Source organism: Panthera pardus, unplaced genomic scaffold (assembly GCF_024362965.1).
Source record: "Panthera pardus isolate Hobbes unplaced genomic scaffold, ASM2436296v1 HiC_scaffold_3, whole genome shotgun sequence".
NCBI lineage: Eukaryota > Metazoa > Chordata > Mammalia > Carnivora > Felidae > Panthera > Panthera pardus.
Window position 1 is genome coordinate 26,190,190 of NW_026526876.1, and position 19,851 is coordinate 26,210,040.

Sequence of the window (19,851 nt, forward strand, 5' to 3'; positions counted from 1 at the left end):
TGGAGCATAACTTTCCAGAAATCTGCAGAGGCAAACCAACGGAAAGGCCTGGAATCTGCAGAGAGCTGTTTCGCCCCCCTTGGAGCTCCGTATTTGCTCCTCATTAAAAGAAAGAAAGAAAGAAACAAACAAACAAACACTGAACCTCGGTACTGAGATTTCATCCAGGCAGCAGTTACGAAGCAGATACCAGTAGAAAAATCACAGAGACGATAACTGAACCCCTACTTCCCTGTGTTAGGAGAGAAAACGAGCTATTGGTTGGGGAAATCTCCCTGCCCTGTTCAATTATGAATCTCGGCAGGAAGCCTGGAAAATCCCGGCCCGCCCTGGAGCGAAGGGTTGGAGGAGGCATGAGGCTGGCGCTTGGGTTCTTGAAGAACTCACCAAGTGACAGGAGAGATTCGGGATGGTGCGTGAGGGAGGCCAGGCTCCCATTTCCTGCCAGAGGGCCAGGGTGCGGGGGCAGGTGGAGCCTGGGGGCCCAAGAGCCATCTCTGGGGTCCTCAAAAAAGGCTCATGGGGGAGGAGACTTTGCTCAAGGGCTTGGTTTATTGGCCACCAGTAGGTGGGAGGAGACACTACCATTTATGGGGAACCTTCTGCATGGTGGCCTCACGCGGTCTCCTTTCCTTATTCCTCATGGCAACTGTGTGAGGTCCATTATCCCTGCTTTATAGATGAGGAAACAGGGATGCTGTATAATTAACTGGGCTGATGAGGGTTCTCCCAGGGGACTGAGGAGACAGTCCTCAGGAGACTGAGTTCACAGGACACACGACTTCCACCTGGCAGCACGGGGCCCGGCCTTCGGCATTCCTGTCTGCCGATGCAGTGTCCCTCCTGTCCCCTGGGCTCTCTGGTCTCCCAGGAGCCTGGGCTCCTTTTCGTGTCTTGCCAAAGCATTGCACGCTTACCCAGAAGAATGAAGAATGACCGGCCCCCGGAGCCCACAAAAACTGGGTTGGAATCTCTTTCCCCCGATGAAGGCGCAGTTGGCTGGGGGTTGGGATTCTCTTGGTTGCAGCCACAGAAACCAACTTCTTCCAGCTGCCTCCCCAAAGAGGACTTTATTGGATGTAGAGGGTCCAAGGGATTGAGGCGGTTTAACAGCAGGCCACTGAGGACACCCTGTTCGTGAGCTCCCCAAGGTCCCTTGGCCCCTGGGTCTCCTCTGCTTTTGATCCCAAATCCAGACTCTCAAAAGAGCTTCTCACTGGTCCGGCTCTTGGGCCAACTGTGTGCCCAGGATTTCCAGCCGGGGACAGAGCCATCCAGCGTGGCCACCGGGGAGAACTCTGTGTGAGGGACCCATCCCAGAGAAAGACACCCTCCACAGGTACGCTCCGGAGGTACATCACAGCCTCGGGATGGGCTCAGCGCCAGGCACGTGGCCCGCCCTTCCTGTCCCCATCCTCCCCCACCCCGAGTCACTGCCCAGCTGTGCAAGCCCAAGATCCTTAGAATCCAGGTCTAAAGAGCTGCCTCAGTTTACCAGAGTAACTTTGCTCTCCGGGTCCCTGGTTTACAGAGACAGGGTGTGAGGGCACAGGTAGAGTTCTCTGTGGGAACCCCACTGCCTGGGGGAAGGAGCGTGAAGCGGAGCCCAGCAGGCACTGAACGGGAGTCTCGCCCCGTCGAAACAGGTGCCGTCTTCCTTCCGTTGCCGACGACCAGAGGGACCTCTGTCACAAATGCGCCACCGGCCCTGCTTCCACACCCTGCTACTCCAGGGAGACACCCTTTTGGACCTCGCAGCTCACCTCGCCTGTGAGATGGAGGAGGAAGAAGCGTCTTGGAGACAGAGCCCCACGCCCCCGCCCCTGCCCCCGCCATCTGGTTATGCAGATGAGAGCCGAGGGAGGAGGCCCGTCCGGGTCCAAGTTGCTGTGCAAGCCGTTCTTCTCGGTCGGAACCCGTCACCCCTCGACGTGGCTCTCTCCTTGTGGCCCACGGTGGGCGAGGGAGGCAGGCGGAGGCCCGGGTCCCCCAACGGCCTCCCCGCCTCACGCTCCTGGCAGCTGCAGGAAGCTGCGAGTTGAGGCCAGAGTTTAAATGCGTCCCTCCTCACAAGGCGTCTATGTGAGGGGAGCATGAAGGGGAGACTGTTAACCCCGGGGGAGCGGAGCCTGCACTCCCCCAGCAGCTGGGCCCCTCTGGGAGGCACAGGAGACCCCCGCCAAGGGGCCCCTGGGCCGGGGCGCAAGCCTAACAGGTCACCGTCCAGCCAGCCAGGCGGGAAATAAGATCACAGACACGCAGAGCCCCCGGGGACCCGGGCTCCCTGAATTAGTCAGGAGGAGGCCTACTCCAGCTGCAGGAAAGCTCCCAGGGCCGCCTCGGCACCCACGGCGTGAGACCCAGTCCCCTCACGGGGTGATGCAGACACCTCCATGACTGGAGCCCCGCCTACCCTTTTCAGCCTCAGTTTCCCCTCACCATGTGCGCTTTCTTCCAGAAGCTCACTCCCCAGAGCTGTCCCAGACACCCCATCCAGCACGTCTCTTTAATCCTTTGAAACTCCATGAACCGCCCCCCCCCCCCAACTTCCCTCATAGCACATGTCACCGGCTCACTTGCTTTCAGGTGATGTATGCACTCACCTCCCCGACTGGGCTGTAAGTTCTTGCCAGCAGGAGCCACGTCTTTGGGCTCCCACGGGGCCTGGCCTCAATCCACGAATACTGACTTAAAAGAAAGGATGGGCAAAGGGTCGAATGGACGGACCAGGTCTCCGTCAAAGGAAAGATCCCGAACGGATCCTGTAGGCGCAAGGAGGCACCCGCGATGACTCTGAGCTAAGGCTGTGGAAAGAAGGAAGAACATATGTGAAATGTGCCCCAGGCACTGGTGGCAGGTGTCATGAAGCCCAAAGAGACTGCCCAGGCTCTGCATCCCAAGCACTTGGCCGTGGAGAGGACACGGAAGGCTCGGGTCCGGTCTGAAGACAACCCCGAGAAACTATATATTCGCCCTCAACATCACCAGGGTGTATCCTTCTCAAAGTGCTTTGGCCCACATGGGTCTCATCGGGCCTCACTCTGGCTCGGAAAGATCATAAAAGTATTTCTCCAGTTTCCGGATCAGGAAAAGCTTTCCCGACATCCACTCGGCAGCCCAGGTCAGGTCCTCGACGAAGCGCTCTCTGGACTCCTCGTTCAGACCTCTCCCCTCAGTCGTAACTGCCGACGTAACTGGAAAGCTCCGGGATGGCAGAGGTCACATCCGCCTTGTTCTCTTCTTGTACTGCTGTTGCAGCGACCGAAACCCACCCGAACGGGCAGTGCCTTCAACATGATCGAGGTGTATTTGTCGCTTGTGTCACAGTTCAAAGTGGACAGTCCTCTTAGCTTTCCTCCACAATCGGGTTCGGGGACTCGAGCCCTTTCCGACGCGTGGAGCCACGCGTGACTGGTGGGGGAGGGGGTATGGAGATGGAGGGCTGCACCCACTTCTCCAGAGATTTGTCCAGAAAGGGCACACGCATCACCTCCGCTCGCACTCCATTCACCGGCTCGGTCACGCGGCCGCATCTGACTGCAAAGGACGCCGAGGAAGACGGGGCGGCCCTGCATCCACTAAAAAGAGGACGTGAGTTTTTTGGTGAGCAGGCACTCCTGCTTCCGAGGGTCCAGCGTCCAGCACGTAGCAGGTGCTCACTAAACACAAGCTGGATGAAGAAACGGAAGGTCATGGTGGCTTAAGGGGGGTCTCACGGAGAGCCACTCACAAGCTGGGGGGCGGGGGCACCCCCAGGAAAGTCCAGTCCAGCCCACGCTGCCTCTTCAAGCCTGCAGTTGCTCTCCGGGAGCCCATAAAGTGGTTTCCCAACAGCCCGCCTCGCTGCAGCTGGAGAGAGGCCAGCGCGTGGGAGGACACCAGAGTGTGCCAAGTGGGAAATCACAGCCATCGGGAGGGTTCTCTGGAGACGCAGTCGTGGAGGTGGAAGAAATCAGGAAAGAAGTCTTGGGGGTGGGGGGGGACGGATCAAGGGAGCCGGAGGTGGGGAAAGTGAGGAGCTTGCGGGGGAGAATTCAGATTCCGATGTGGAAGTCCTACCCCCCAGTACGTCAGACCTTATTTGGAGGTAGGGTCTTTACAGAGATAATCAAGTTATAATGGGGTCATGAGCATAGGCCCTAAACCGTATGGCTGCCATCTTTATGAAATTTGGGGCGCCTGGGCGATTCTGTCGGTGAAGCGTCCGACTTCAGCTCAGATCACGATCTCATGAATCGTGGGTTCAAGCCCCGCGTCGGGCTCCACGCTGACAGCTCAGAGCCTGGAGCCTGCTTCGGATTCCGTGTCTCCCTCTCTCTCTGTGCCCCTCCCCCCCACCTCAAAATTAAACAAACATTAAAAACCATTTTTTTTTTTTTAAGAAAAGGGTAAATTTGGAGACAGACTTGCACACGGAAAAGACTGTGTGAAGCTGAAGGCAGAAATCAAGGTGATGCCTCTACAGGCTGATAACTGCCAAGATGGCTGCCAACCGCTGACGCTAGGGGGGGACCCAGAATGGATTTCCCTCAGAGCCCTCTCCTACCTTGGCCTTCTGGCTTCCAGCACTGAGAGACGGTGAATTTCTGTTGGTCGGGCCCCCCAGCTTGTGGTACTTTGTTACAGCAGCCCCGGGAATGGGAACACACTGCCCTTCCAAGCTGGCATGATGGTGCCCAAGTCACTTCCGGCCGGACCTCTGGTCCCTCCCTCATCTGCACACACATCAAAGGACGGGAAACAGGGCCTCCCCAAATGAAGTGCACTGCTTGCATTGCCCTATGCAGCCTCCTTTCTCCACCCCTCGCCACCCTCACCCCATGCGCCTCCCTTCCGGAGTGGCTGTTGCCCACCAGGGGTCACCCCCTTGGGGACCGTGCAGTAAAGCCCCATCTCCTCAGCTTTTCCAGTGGGACCCCCACACCCAGTTCCGGCCTCTTCTGCCTCCGCCTCCCCCACTGCTGCTTGCCACCCAGACCACACCGTCTGAGGTTCCAGAACCTAAGGCTGGCCTCCCTGCACACCTTTGCCCCTCTCTGTGCCTTTGGCTTGTGCTGTTCACCAAAGCGTCTCCCGTGTACATATCAGTGCACCTCAAAAATCCTAGCCTTGGGGCGTCTGGGTGGCTCAGTCGGTTGAGCGACCGACTCTGGGTTTTGGCTCAGGTCATGATCCCAGGGTTGTGGGATCGACGAGCCCCAAGTGAGGCTCAGTGCTGAGCGTGGAGCCTGCTTAAGGCTCTTTCTCTCTCCCTCTCTCTCTCAAATAAAAAAAAAAAGCCAAAATCCCAGCCTTAGCCAAGCTCTGCCCCCCGCTACCACCGTCCCGACCGGTCTAGGGCCCTGGGTTACCCTGCCTCCAGCCCGAGCACCCCACCCTCCGGCCTCAAGTATCAGCTGGTGCCTTTCGCCCCAAAGTCTAGGAAAACAAGCTGTCTTGCCACCAGAGGGGGATGGGGACCCGCACTTTCACATCATGCTCCAACCGACCGGAACTAGTTGTAGCTCTGAGGACATACCGCTTCCTGCCTCCAGAGTGAGGGAGGCAAGGACATGGACCCTGACGCCGGGCGGCCCTGGTTCGAATCCCAGCTAGGACACTTAGTAGCAAATGGTCTTATCCTCTCTACCTCGCGGGGTCACTCTGACGATGGACTGAGTTAATAAACGACAGGTACTTGAGTTAGTGCCTGGCACCTGATCGGCGCTAAGTAAATCCTTGCTGCTATTCTTAAAAAAAAGGATAATACTCCTTTTTTATCCGTGAGGATAATACTCTTCCCCACCGGGTCCTGTGGGGAGCCGCCCCAGAAAGCAGGTGGGACGGACCCCAAGGTCGGGAGACGGGCACATCCGTCCGCCAGCTCCCAGGTTACCCTGGGCGGGGGGCTCACCCCTCCATCTTCCAGCTCTCCGTGGGGGCGTGCAGGGCAGCTCCCCCCACAGGCAGCCGACCCAGGGCCCAGGGCGAAAAGCAAGAAATAACCAGTGTGGCTGAATCGAGGTGCCAGCAGGAGACGCCTGCCCAGAGCTGGTCCCTGCCTCCATGAGTGGCCGGAGTCAGAGATGGGCGGACAAGTGGGAGGTGGGGCAAAGGGTGTCTGTGCTCTCAACAGGTGTCCGTGGCTGCTTCGAGCATTGGCGACGATCGGATGAAGTCAGACTTCTGGAAAATGCTTTGCAAGTGATCAAGGAGCACGCGAATGATCACCGTTATCAGTGGTGCCCTCTACCATTCTTTTGTCCGGGATTCCCCTAATTACAAAAGGCCTCTGGAGTGGCCCGAGACGGAGGCTTATGTCAGATGCTAGCATTCCTGAAATGACTCATGTGGTGACCTACTCCTTCTGCGTTGCCTGGGACTTTCTGCGGTTTCAGCGCTGAGAGTCCCCAAGTCGTGGGGGCCGGTCGCCCTCGCTGCAGAGGGGGGCACACCCTGGAAGGAGGGCAGTGGGGATACTCACCGATGAGAGGTGACAATGCCTCTCGCGCCGTGCCCGCCCCCACGGCTCCCACCCCGCTCAACCCGCTGCCACGTCTGAGCGGATCTGTGGCCAGTTCAGGAGGGCTGTTACATTTTCGCTAAGAATCAAAGGTTCCCTTTCTTTTTCCTCCCTTCAATAAGCCCTGATGGTTCGTCCTCAGACATCGTAGGAAACTTGGGGGGCGGCGGGGCGGGGGGGGGTGGGGACGTAAAGAAGCTAGCTTTAATTCACACATAACCCTATCACCCAGAAATAAAACCCTGGACGTTTTAAGCATATTTCTTTCCAGATGTTTCCTATGCCTTTAGAAATACCTCTCACAAAAGTGGTTTATGATGCCCGTAGACAAAGGGCTGCGTTAACATATGCACACACCCCCATATCTTTTCTACACAAAGGAGTCCTAGGATCTCAGAGCAGGAGAGCCTCCCTCCAGCCCAGTTCCTGAGTGTTACAGATGAAGAAATAACTGGGGCCACGTGACTAACAAAGCCTCTTCACCCCAGTGGTTTTCCTGACCCTCAGGAGGGAGAGGGCCACCGTGTCTCTGGGAGAACAGGCCGGCGACCCCAGGAGTGGCTCGGGATTCCTGCAGTGTGGCCCATTCAGGACGTCATAATTAACCACCGTAAATATCACTTAATAGCTAACATGGCAAACAGCCTGCTCACAGGGAGAGAACGCACGTGAAGTGGACTGGAAATGACTTTCTCTCTTCCCTCTCACATCAGCCATTAATTTTCTTCCTATCAGATGCCTTGGGCCAACACAAACAAAATTAAACTTGACAGGGATAAATGTGAAGTCCTTAGGAATAGACACTCCACTCAAGAGAAAACAGGTTGGGGGAACGTGAGTCAGTTCTTGAGGAAAAACTCCTGGGAGCCTGAGTCGACACCAGGTCCCATCAACAGAAGCATAGAGTCCAGAAGAGAGGAGGGGACGGCTCCACTGTGCTCTGAAACATTGGGCTTGGTGATGGGAGCTGTGCTTCTGGACACCCAGAGTTGGAAGCTGACCCAGAGCAGAGCAGGGGGCCAGGCTGGAGAAGCCTCCTGGAGACATCAGTGAAGACACGATTGAAGGAACGGAAGATGTTGGATGTGGAGAAGACGTTCATTCGGGGAAAATAACCCAAATTCTTGACTCTGGGGAAGGGAGCAACCTCTTTCACTGTCCGCGTACCAAAGACAGGCGGTGCCTTCTTCTCCACAGCCCCCCTTCTTTAGACCGGGGGCGGGGTCAAGCTTCCTGCCTGTTAATAAGGTGTGGCTGGGGAAGCATCTAGTGCCAGCTGTTGGCAGCTGGTAAGGCATCCCTTGTCCTCAGCTTGGGGCCTCACCTGCGCATCCCGGGCAGCCGGCAAGTAGTTTCGCTTCCATCCGGTAGGACACAATTCTTCCCTTCAGTGATTTGAGGGGCCCACCCGTGATAGAGGGATGGTCTTATTCCCAGGGATTATAGACCGTGCCAGTGGATGGAGTTTTATGGAGGCAGGTGATCTTTCAGGAACTTCAACACTAAAGCCGTTGAAAAAGGGAATGCCCTGGCGGGGCGCCTGGGTGGCTCAGTCGGTTAAGCATCCTACTTCGGCTCAGGTCATGATCTCGCGGTCCGTGAGTTCGAGCCCCACGTCGGGTTCTGTGCTGACAGCTCGGAGCCTGGAGCCTGCCTCGGATTCTGTGTCTCCCTCTCTCTCTGCCCCTCCCCACCTTCGAATAAATAAACATTACAAATTTTTTTTTTTAAATAAGGTCGACAGTCGCTGGGTTCAGGGCCCCCCTCCCCCCGGATTCATCTTAACTTGATTACATCTTCAAGACCCTGTTTCTAACGAAAGGCACATTCACAGGTACCAATGATTAGTATTTCGACACATCCTTCGGGGTGGGGTGGGATATAATTCAACCACAGTGATGCCCATTCCTTCAGCGTGTGCATAAGAGCTGGGTGTGGAAGGAAGGGAGGAGAGAAGAAAGGAAGGGGAAGGAGTTTATTAGTGGAAGAGTAAGACTTGCATGCAGGTATTCAATGTATCTCCGAGCACAGTTGTATGTACATGTGATCGACAGCGTGTGCACACAGCCCCGAGAAAGGGATTGCACGGTATAGCTGAACTGATACTCCGTAACTATGGATGGCTATGCAGCCACTAAAAAGAATATGTCTTAAATAACAGGCAATATGTTGGACTATGGCTTACAATTTCTATCCAATGCAAAATAGCCCTCCTAAATGTAGAGTTTGATTTCAGCAAAATTGAAGGGACATTTGGAGCCAGGGCATCTGTATGCAAGCTAACAGTTCAAAACCTGAGTTTTGCTTTCCGATGGAATATATAAATATATTTCTTGCCTCATTTCTGCCAAAGCATATTTCTCTTCCACATTAGCAGTGTTGGAGCAAGCTTTATTTCCCTAGGCTCTTTAGTATTTCTCTCTAGGGTTTTCAGCAACTGTTGGATGAGTATCAATTTATTTCTTTTATGAAAAATAGAAGTTCGGGCACCTGGGCAGCTCAGCCTAGCATCCAACTTCAGCTCAGGTCATGATCTTGTGGTTGGTGGGTTCGAGCCCCGCATCGGGCTCTGTGCTGACAGCTCGGAGCCCGGAACTTGCTTCAGATTCTGGGTGTCCCTCTCTGTCTCTGCCTCTCCCCCACTTGTGCTCTGTCTCTCATAAATAAACATTAAAAAAATTTTTTAATACACAAAAGTTGGTTTTCTCTAAGTCAAATCTATAGGCTCTGACCTGGAAAGATTTTTGTATGTGTTGTTAAATGAAAAAAGCAGGTTATGGAGTGAAGGGTGGTGAATAATTCTGTTCAAAAAATAGGGATAGAGCCATCCTTAAAATCCATTTATCAGTCCCTTATAAAACGAACCTCAGCAATTGTACCCCTGGGCATTTACCCCAGAGAAATGAGAATGTTAGGTTCACCCCAAAACGTGTACGTGAATGTTCATAGCAACATTATTAGAAATAGCTGAACATCATAGGTATAATCACTAGTAACAATCAGATGTCACAAACTGTGGTACATCCATGCTGTGCAATATTGCTGTTCAATAAAAAGAAACAAACCGTGGGGCACCTGGTAGCTCAGTCGGTTAAGCATCTGACTCTTGATTTCGGCTCAGGTCATGATCTCACGGTTCGTGAGTTCGATCCCCACGTCGGGCTCTGTGCTGGCAGCTCAGAGCCTGGAGCCTGCTTTGGATTCTGTGTCTCCCTCTTTCTCTGTGTCTCCCCCCCCCCCCACCCATTCATGCTCTGTCTCTCTCTCCCTCAAAAATAAATAAACATTGAAAAAAAATTTTTTTAATAAAAAAAATGGCGGAGACCCCTGGGTGGCTCACCCAGTTAAGCATCTGACTCTTGGTTTCGGCTCAGGTCGTGATTTCACAGTTGGTGAGTAGGAGCCCCCCAGCTCTGTGCTGAGCGGGAGAAGCCTGCTTGAGATTCTCCCTCTCTCTCTGCCCCTCCCCCTCTCACTTGCACACTCTCTCACAAGCTCGCTCGCTCTCTCTCTCTCTCAAAATAAAAAAATAAACTTAGAAAAGCGGGGAGAGCCTCACATACATGTTCGCGAGTAGGTGTGCGCACGGGAAGGTGTGGGAAGATACACAGCAGACTGGTTGGCCTCTGGAAAACGAGTCTGGAAAGAGATGATTTAATTAACCTTTTCACGTCAGCCTCTCAAGTATTTGACTTGTTCCAACAGGCGTGTGTGTGACTTGGTAAATTTGTTCAGACCCACAAGGTAGCCCCCAAACAGTGTGTGGGGAGAGGGAGAAGGCGTCAAGAGCTCCGCCTGGCCCACAGCCATGCCTGGAAAACCCTTGCTCTGTATTTCCACGAACGTCTTGAATCGGGATCTGGGGGAGAGCGTGACTGGCCCACTCTGGCCTCCGTGTGTCCCGCTTCCCGGCCACCCTGATACCACCAGCCTACCGTCATGCTTTTTCCTGCCCCTCACAGCCTCTCGTGGCTCTCCACCAACCCCAGGCACTCAGGGAAGAGAGCAGGGGCGGGGGGTGACTTCTGGGTCCAGCACTGGCGAACCTTCCCTGAGCCGTCACCAGGGGCCAAGAATTATCTGAGTGCCTTTCAAGCATTGCCTCTTGCGATTCTCCCAAGAGCCCCAGGAGAGGAAGCCTGTGGTTGTACCCATTCTACAGATGAGGAGATGAGGTCGTTCTTGCTTGGCCTGGCACGGAGAACACCGTCGAAGCGTATCCCACTGGGGGCGTCACCGTCCCCTGACCAAACCCGGCCCTCCCACCGATGGCCCTCGAGGCCCACGGGCCTTCAGGAGGCAGGGGTGTTCACCCGGCACCCCCGCCCTCTGGAGGCGGCAGCTAAGGAAATCGACAGAGGGGAACGTCTGGCCCGTTAACCGGCCAACAGGTGGGAGGGCCGTGTCCCCTGAGCCCTCTCAATGGGAAGTATGGAGAGACCGATGCCAGTCGGGCGCAGGCCCTGCTTCTGACATTGTGCTTCCAACCGGGAGGTCAGGCTGGGCTGCGGGAGGCCAGCAGGACGCTTGGCAACAGCTGCAGAGCAAGAATTGGCCCCAGTTGGAAACAGCCCCAACCCCAGCCACACAGTGTCGTCAAGAGGAGCTCCTTGCCGAAGCGGAGAGGCTGAACCGGGCACGAGGGGGTTAGCCTGCGGGGCGGGGCCTGGAGCCCTGTGTGCCCCGCTCTCCGCCCGTGTCCGCTTCTGTGCTGGGCGCCCCCAGACTGCAGGGGAGCAGCTGCTAGGAGAGCTGGACGATAGCTTCTGGAAGGGACGACCGGCTTCTCCTCCTGCAGTTACGAAAGTACCCAGGACGTCCTGCCTCCCTCTCTGCGGAGGCTACTTCTCAGAGTAGGGAAGGGAAACCAGGCAGGGGGGTGGTCCTGGCCTTTCTGGAAGTTTCTCTGGCTGCAGGTTCTCTTCCCTCCATCACCTTGAGTGAGTCAGCTCGGGTCATGATCTCGCGGTTTGTGGGTTCGAGCCCCGCGTCGGGCTCTCTGTGCGGACAGCTTCGGATTCTGTGTCTCCCTCTCTCTCTGCCCCTCCCCAGCTCGTGCTCTGTCTGTCTGTCTCTCTCTCTCTCTCTCTCAAAAATAAATAAACATTAAAAAAAATTAAAAAGAGAGAGAAAGGGGAAGGACACAGACACCATGGTGGCAGATTTTATCCCAGCTCCCCTGACCCAGACCCATACCTACCACCGCACGGCCCCCAGCCCCGCCCCCTCTACGGGGCCTTCTGAGTCCAGCCACCAAACTAACCGCCGCTCCCCAGGCTCTGACCCCAGCCCTGCCTTTTCTCGGCTTCCTCCTCTCCCTGGAAGTCCCCTCCACCTGTTCCCAGGGGCAAATTCTTTGTCATCTCTCAAGATGGCTCTGCAGTCGCCTTGGACAGGGGATGGCATGTCCTGCTTGATGCCCCTTGTCCCTGCTTGGTGACTGATGGTGTGCCTATCACTCTTACACACGTTCACACACAGACCACGGTCACCTTTGGGGCACGCCGCCCTCCATCTGGTGCTTCTCTGTGTGCCCATCCCCGCGCCAGACCAGGGATGCCAGAGCGGGGATTTCTCCCCTCTCCGTGCCCAGGGCCCGCACAGAGCCTGGCGCACATGCGGCACGTGGGGCTGGAGTCCATGGATACGTGAGCGCACGGAACACTTAGAATGTTCTTTTCCTCTCGTTGTCTCCAGGGATCTATAAAGGCCACTGCTTCCGGATCAATCACTTCCCAGAGGACAATGATTACGACCACGACAGCTCAGAGTATCTCCTCCGTAAGTGCCAAGCATCTTTCGCTTTCCTTGTATGTGTGGGAGGCAGGGGGGCAGCTGCAGGAAAGACGGGCCCCGTGAGGGTGAAGGGGTGCTGTTCTCTGGATGCTCTTTCTCTCCCTTTCTGATTCAGAATTGTTAGTTTGGAGGATGGACTTATGTCCAACGCTGCCAGGGCATGCTGGGTATCCCAGTGGGGTTACTTGGCGCCCAGGCCCATGCCTGGGGAGACTGAGGCCCAGCCAGAGCAGGTGATGGTGTGGGCGCTCTGCTCGCCAGGACTGCTGGTCACGGCGAGCTGCAGAGTCGCTGATTGCTGCCATGGGGCCTGGCGCAAGGAGGTTAAAGACACAGGCCTGCCCAGGCCAAGCGTCCCTAGGGGGCTGTGATACCCCAAGTACATTGCCCTCCCGGCCCTGGACCCGCCCACCCCACCCCCCACGTACCCAGCATTCTGTTCTTGAAAAATCAGACGGTCCGGTGGGGAGCCACCGCCTCTGCCCCTGCCTGTCCTGTGGTTGGGTTGACCCCCAGACTGGAAGTCACAGCATATACTGGACAAGGACAAACCCGTCCCACACGGGAAATCCAGATCTCATCCCTGGGCCTGTGAACACCACCCTGGGAGAAAGGAGGGGGCCACAGCCACAGAAGGTGCCTGGAAATGAAAGGACAGCACCCCTTGAAGCTGCTTCCCCCTTTCCCATGAGTCAGAACACGCACACAGCTGCTCACGGCGTCGCCCTCGGGGGCCGGGGCCCGGGGCCCGGCTTCATTGATGGAGAATCGACAGCAGCGTCCTCAGAGGGAGCGCAATTCACTCTGCACCTGCTTGTGGATCGTTTTCTTCTAAGAGAAAGGATTTGGGTTGTGAGTCGTCTGGTCAAACAGTACAGCGTGTGGTTCCCGTGGAGCCTGGGGAAGTGTCAGGAGGCTCTGGCCAGACCCAGAACCGGAACAAATTTGGCCAGCTCTGCCTCCCTCACCTTCTCTTCTTCCTCCTGCCTCTCCTTCCTTTCTGCTTTCTGGGGCCAACGCTGAAGCAAGCAAATGACATTCCATAGGGCCACCGCAAATGGCCGTGCGGCTTACGCACACGCTCACCTACACTGTGGTATAAACGACACCCCTCGAGTTGCACAGTGCGCGGCCTGCACAGCCATCTGGGGCGACCCCTGGTGCTCAGCCCAGCTGGGATGGCTCATGAGCGTCGGCCCAGAGGTCAGATGATGTAGCTTTCTGGGGTTCCAGCAGGAAGCAGACGGCATGCTCAGATGCGGTGAACGAAGGGTGTCTAGTGAAGGACTATTTACAAAGTGAGGTCAGGGTTAAGGAAAGCTTGCAGGGGGTGGGGAGAGCAGCAGGGCTAGTGGCCACAGGAGCCCTTGCACTCCGGGGCCTGAGCAGGTGAGGAAAGCAGGCATGGGAGCCTAGAGAAGGGAAGCCGGGAGGACAGGGCTGCCCGGCAGGCGCTGGGGCTTTTAGGAGGGAAGGCAGTCACCTCGCCTCACCGGAGCCTTCAGGAAGAAGGCTCGGGGAATGCTGTTTCCCTGCACGCTCTTCCCAAAGCCAGAGGCAACGGAGCCCAAGTATCCTTTGCGTGGTGCATGGTGCGGCCTCCCGGGGCCCAGGGCAGGACGCAGAAAGTTCGAAGGAGGACCGGGAGGGGCAAGTCGGGGATGTGCGGCACACTCTGCCCTCCAGCTTCAGGCTCCCACTGTCCCCAGATTCCACCTGCGGTGCCCAAGGTGGGGGGGGAGGGGGCGTGAGGGCTAGGAGGGGCCCCGCAGCGATTTTCCCAAATCCATGGGGACAGCACAGACGAAAGATCCTTTGGGAAGGAAACGCCCTCCTCAAGTGTGCTCTGTGGGGGCCCGGCGGGTTCATTCACAAGCTGCTGATGGAATTGGGGCGGAGGGCAGAGCTAACCCTCCAACAAGGGGGTGTTTTTCCACTCGGGGGCTGGCGGAAAAAGGAGCTGGCCCCGGAACGAGATTCGGAGTACAGGTACCTGTGAGCTTCAGCCAGAGGGAGCAGGCAACGTCCTCGAACTGGGGGGGGCCAAGGTTATGGTCACCACGGCTGTCCCCCACAATTCCCAGTATTTGGCCCTCTGGGCCCCAGAGTATTGTGACCCCCAAACTATGCAGAAGCACAGGAGACAGAGAGGAGGGGTCATGAGAGTTCATTTATTCACCCATTTAACACAAAGTTATTCTTGGGCCTATTACATGCCAGATACTGTGTTAGCCACACATGTCACTGCAGCGGCCGAGCGGATGCTCCAGTGGGTCAGAGAAGGTCGTGGAAGGTTCCACGGTGCTTGTCTGTGGGAGTGGCAGCTTAACCATCCGGGCGAGGGGTATCGACCCTGACAGGTCCAAGGCCGGGCTTCTCATACACCCTGCCTTCCACAATTCGAGAACAAAGTCAACCTTCCCACCATGCATTCTGAAGTCTTCCCGAGAAACCAGGCTTGTGCATTGAGTTCCATCGCTGTCAGAGGGGCTCCCCCCTCCCCAGCCCGGGGGCTCTGGCAGTGCCCCCACTGGTTTGTACATCCACAGGCAGGTGTGGGGTCTGAGCGGTCACCCCACACACAAACACACAGCCTGCTGTGTCTTTTCCACCGGCCCCTCTGGCCTGGGGGGTTCCTACCCATCCCACCCTGGTCCTGGGGTCCCTTTTCCGGGTGCCGCGTTTCCCATCACGGAGCCGATTTGGGTGCTAAGGCTCGCAGCATTGATGTCAGGGCGCTGGGAGGCCCCTGTGCCTGAGGGTGAGTGAGAAGGAGGTACCCGTGCTCCAGACAAGACACGGACTCTCTCCAGGGCTTGATTTGGCCTTGAGGCACGGCCCGGACCTCAGCCTTGCTCGTCCCTCAGCTCTGTGCAAGACCCACGCTGCACCATTGTCTACGGCAACCCCAGCTGGCTTCTGCACATCCAGAGCCCTGGGATGAGCCTGTGTGGCAAGGGACAGGCACGCACATGACTGACGTGGGCAGGATGGATGGCTCTGAGCCAGGTCTGGCCTCAGCGACCTTAGAGGCACTGGGCTCCCTTCTCCCCGGCCCCTCTGACCCGTCTGCAGAACGGGGGCTTCCAGGGGGAGCTGACCCCGGATTTTCTGGCCAGCATGGCTTTGAGGCATGTTTCCAAAGCCCACGGGAAACCTCCTCCCAGAGCCTGCGGCTGCAAGAAGGCAGAGGAAGGAGGAGGAGGTGCTGGAGAGAAGAGCTTTATTTAATGCCCCCAACAAAGCCCCCTCTGTGAAGCAGGGCACACACTGGTGGGCTTACAGGAAAGGAGACAAATAGTGCCTTCAGAGGCTGCAAGGCCACAAACCGGCTCAGCTGGCTCAGGAGTCGGCGCCTGCCAGGGCTCCCCGACTCGCTATCCCCCGCCGGGGCCACCAACGGTCCATGTCGCCAGGATTTCTACTGGGCTGGGAGACCTGTAGGCCCATCAGGAAGGCTGAGTTCAGGGCTCCTCCTGAAGCCCCATTTCCCTTCCTCCTGGGCCTTCCAGCCAGATGCTAAGGAAGGGGGACCCATATCCCCTAAGCCCCTACCAAGTGCAGAAAGTGTATTCTTTTCCTAGGGCCGCACGCCGGGTGGCTTAAAACAACAGGAATTTACTGTGAATTTACTCTCTCTCGGTGCGGAGGCTGGAGTCTTCAATGGGATGTTGGCAGGGCTGGGCTCCCTCCACGGCGCCCAGGGGTCTCTTGTGATGCCTGTCGGCTCCCCACCCTCCTTGACGTGGGGCCCCCTCACTCCTATCTCTGCCTCTGCCTTCACACGACTTCTTCCCTGCCTGTGTCTCTTCCTCTGCTCACAAGGGCACTTGTCATTGGATTTAGGACCCACTCTAATGCAGGATGGTGTCCTCTTGAGATCCTTAATTTAATCACACCTGCAAAAAAACCCTCTTCTAAATAAGGTCTCATTCATAGATACCTGTGATTAGGACTTGGTCATATCTACTGGGGGGAGGGGTGCAATTCAACCCCTACAGGTAGGTATTTAATACTACTCTCCCCAGGTTACGAAACAGGAGACTTGGGACGCCTGGGTGGCTCAGTCAGTTAAGCGGCCGACTCTTGTGTTCAGCTCAGAGCGTGATCTCACAGGTTGTGAGTTCGAGCCCCACGTCGAGCTCTGTGCTGATAGCGTGGAGCCTGTTCGGAATTCTCTGTCTCTGCCCCTCCCCAGCTCATGCTCTCGCATTCTCTCTCTCTCTCTCAAAATAAATAAACAAACGGAAAAAAAAAAAGAGAGGAGACTGACGTTGTCAAAAGTTAGCCGCCCTGGTCGGTGGCAGAGCAAGTGTGCGAGTCCAGCTTGGCTGGACAGCGAGGTCCACGCACGTCCCACCGTGTTTAGCCACCACACCCCGCCCCGTGACCTCAGGAGGCCCTGGTCTGTCCCCGGGGGGGGGGGGGGGGGGGAGGGGGACGATGACAGCAATGATGGCAGTGGAGATAAAGGCTGTCACTCAGAAGTATGTGCAATGGCCAGGCCCTGTGCTAAGCCTCTTAATACACACAAAACCCACCAGAGGAGGTGGGTCCCTGCTCCCAGCTGCTTTCCACAAACGGGGAAGCTCAGTGTTAAGTGAAGCGGCCTGACAAAATAGCCAGCATGTCCCAGAGCAGACCCAGCCCGCCTGATGCCAAAGGCTGCGTCCTCAGCCACCCATCACCACTTCCCAGCCTTCCAGAGGCTCCTTAGAGACCGCGTCCGTGAAAGGCTCAGTGTAGCGGTGAGGGTGCGGTGTCTGAATGGAAGGCAGACCAGCGTTTTCATGGCTGTTACTGGGGCTCCCAGATACCATTGAGGGGCCCTCCTGCCTTCGGGCTGGCAGGGGGAGCCTGCTGTGGGCAGACGTGACTCCGGGCCTGAGCCGTCGCTTGAGTGGGGTCAGGCTGCCCCCGCCCGGCCAGCTCCCAACCCGCCGAGGTCTGCAGGGCCTGATGGGAGGGAACCTTCAAAGTCAGGAGAAGGGCCTCGAGCGTCGGGGCTCCCGGCCGACGCCCGAGGCCGAGGCGGTGCCCAGAACGGCGGCCGCCCTCACCGCCCTCTGCTCTGTCTCCCGCCCCGGCCCAGGCATCGTGCGCGCCTCCAGCGTCTTCCCCATCCTCAGCACCATCCTGCTGCTGCTTGGCGGGCTCTGTATCGGCGCCGGGAGGTTCTACAGCCGCAAGAACAACATCGTCCTCAGCGCGGGCATCCTCTTCGTGGCCGCAGGTGAGCCGTTCCGCCGGTACAGGGCGCGCGCCCGGGGCGTGCGCGGGGCTGGGGGCGCCGACGCGAGGTCGTTGCTCGTAATTGACTTCAAAGGTCCGGGTGCGAGGGGGCTGGCGCGGGGGGTGGGGAACGGCTGCTCAACGGGGACGGAGTCTCCTTTTGGGGGCGGCGAACACGTTCTGGAACTAGAGGCGTGGGGTGCACAACACTGTAAATGTACTAAATGCCGCTGAAGTGGGCACTTGAAGGGGCTCATTTGTGCCATGTGGATTTCACATCAATCACAAAAATAAGTAAGTCTAAGTGTGCAAAGTGCCACAAAGGGGCAGTGCCGGCGCCTTATGAGCCTGGCTGCCTCGGGGGGGGGGGGGGGGCAGGAGGGTACCCCGAGGGACTCACGGAAGCCAAGACCTGAAGGAGCGGAGGAGGACAGGGTGAAAGGGGGCAGAACGGGCAAGGGTGCACATCAGAGTCTCCCTCTGCGACCCAGTGAAGACCCACGGAGCTGCGGGTGACAGTAACACACGCCCTCCTAACTGGCGTGACGCTGGCACTCCTCCGGGCCTCGATGGAGAGACTTCAGCGCATGCCTCGCCACTGCAGACGTGGAGGCAGTCAGGCCGGAAGTGGGCTCACAGCTGGCTAGCGGCCGGCTGGTGCACATACATGGTGGGGTGGAGAAGTCGGGTTTTCCGGCCTGGGTCTCCGGGGGAATCTTGACGGGGCAGAACTTGGCCGGTGGCATCCTGGAGTCTCCAGGCAGCACCTGCAGAGGTCAGATAAACTCGCAACAAGGGACCCTGTCAGGAGAAACAGGACGTGCCTGACGTCCTAGGCCTTCTAGTAAGTAAATTCGAGAGAGGTTACAAAGTTCAGTAATTCTTTCCTAGGTTGTTAACAGAGCTCCTTGCACCGCCGTATCAGTGTTTTTGCTTTCAAAGCATCCTTTGTCTTACCCCAGTCTGGTGAGGCGACCCTAGATGGGCCTGGTCTCTGCATCCTAAAACGGTCCAGCAGTCCCATGAGGGCGATAATGAGAATCCCAGTAAAGGTGGTGGTTGGTGGTCGAGCTTCCTTTTTGAGGATGGGGAGGGGCCTCACAGGGCCCCACCGCGTCTTGTCCTCTCCTACGGTCTCTCGGAGAGAGGGAAGGTGACTTCCCAAAGCAGTTAAGGGACTGGTTCAAAATCTTTCAGCCAGATTCTTATGGTCCTTCCTCTACATTACTTCCGCTTCTGCGTCCTTCCAGGGCAACAGATAATGTGTGAGTGTGTGTGGGGGGGGCTGTATGTGTGTCAAGGGTGTGTGGTGTGCGTGTGTGTGTGTGTGTTAGCAAGAAGTACCCGAGTGTCAGGTCTCCTTCTTGGCCACGTCCCCATCCCTTTGCTTCTTGTCCCCTCCAGAGGCAGAGGTGGGAGGAAAGGGCCACACCCCATTCTCTCTCCTCCTTCGAGCCCCCAGATTTCTGAAGGTGGGGACCACTAAAGAAGTCCCTGCTGTGAGGTTTGAATCCCGTACCCCTTCCTTTCCCGAGGAAGGGAAAGATTTGCATAACACCAGCTACCACATACTACAGCCGTGGCCCCAGGGCTCGGTGAGCACAACCACATCATCCCAGATTCTGAGGGGGTAGTCAGGTGGCCCAGGTGGCTTCCCTGAAGTCACGTGGTGGCAAAGACACAGGCTGTGCCCACGGCCGTCGGCCTCCAAAGGTGCCCTCCGCAGCTGCCCATTTCCCCAGGGGGAGCCATACAAAGCCATATCCAGATGTCCCGGGTCACTGGAGAAGCTGTGGATTCCAGGGCCCTGGCAGAAGCAGGATTCAAGTGCAGGCAGCTTGGCTCTACTCAAACTCACTTATAATGAGATGAAATTAAATGAAGACCACAACAGGTGACTACATCCCACCTCTCAGGCTAGCAAAGGTCCAGCACGTTGATACAATAATTTATAGGCTGTTGACACCCACAGTCGTACTCCTGCGCGTGAGGAGCGGTGTGGACGCAAGGACGTCCGTGGCAACTTTGTCCTGGCGGAGGGCCGGAAGCCACCTGACTGACGCCCATAGCAGAGGCCTGGTTAGATATCCATGCAGTGGGTGCTACATGCACTTAGACAGACAGCTCTCCGTGGCCTGACATGGAACCGTCTGCCAGGTGGACTGTTGAGTGACAAGGCAAGAGGACAAAGAGTATTGTGCAAGGAAAGAAAGAGATGTGTGTGTGTGAGAGAGAGAGAGAGCAACAGAGAGGGCGGGAGGGAGAGAGACTAGATACAACGATAATATAAGAAAGAAGATAACAGGGGCGCCTGGGTGGCT

The 19,851-nt window shown here is 56.9% G+C and overlaps 1 protein-coding gene across 2 annotated transcripts in view; it reads left to right on the plus strand.

The window, feature by feature from the left end:
- The window catches only part of CACNG4 (calcium voltage-gated channel auxiliary subunit gamma 4), a 57,185-nt gene that overhangs the window by 33,885 nt on the left and 3,449 nt on the right, over positions 1-19,851 (plus strand). The window contains exons 1-3 of one of the 2 annotated variants that reach the window (XM_019466460.2): positions 1,943-3,591; positions 12,200-12,283; positions 17,391-17,531. In XM_019466460.2, the coding sequence (XP_019322005.2) occupies positions 3,429-3,591; positions 12,200-12,283; positions 17,391-17,531 (388 nt within the window). In that variant the 5' untranslated portion in view covers positions 1,943-3,428. Of the gene's footprint in view, positions 1-1,942; positions 3,592-12,199; positions 12,284-17,390; positions 17,532-19,851 lie in introns of those variants that run through there. The other variant, XM_019466459.2, reaches the window with a different exon arrangement.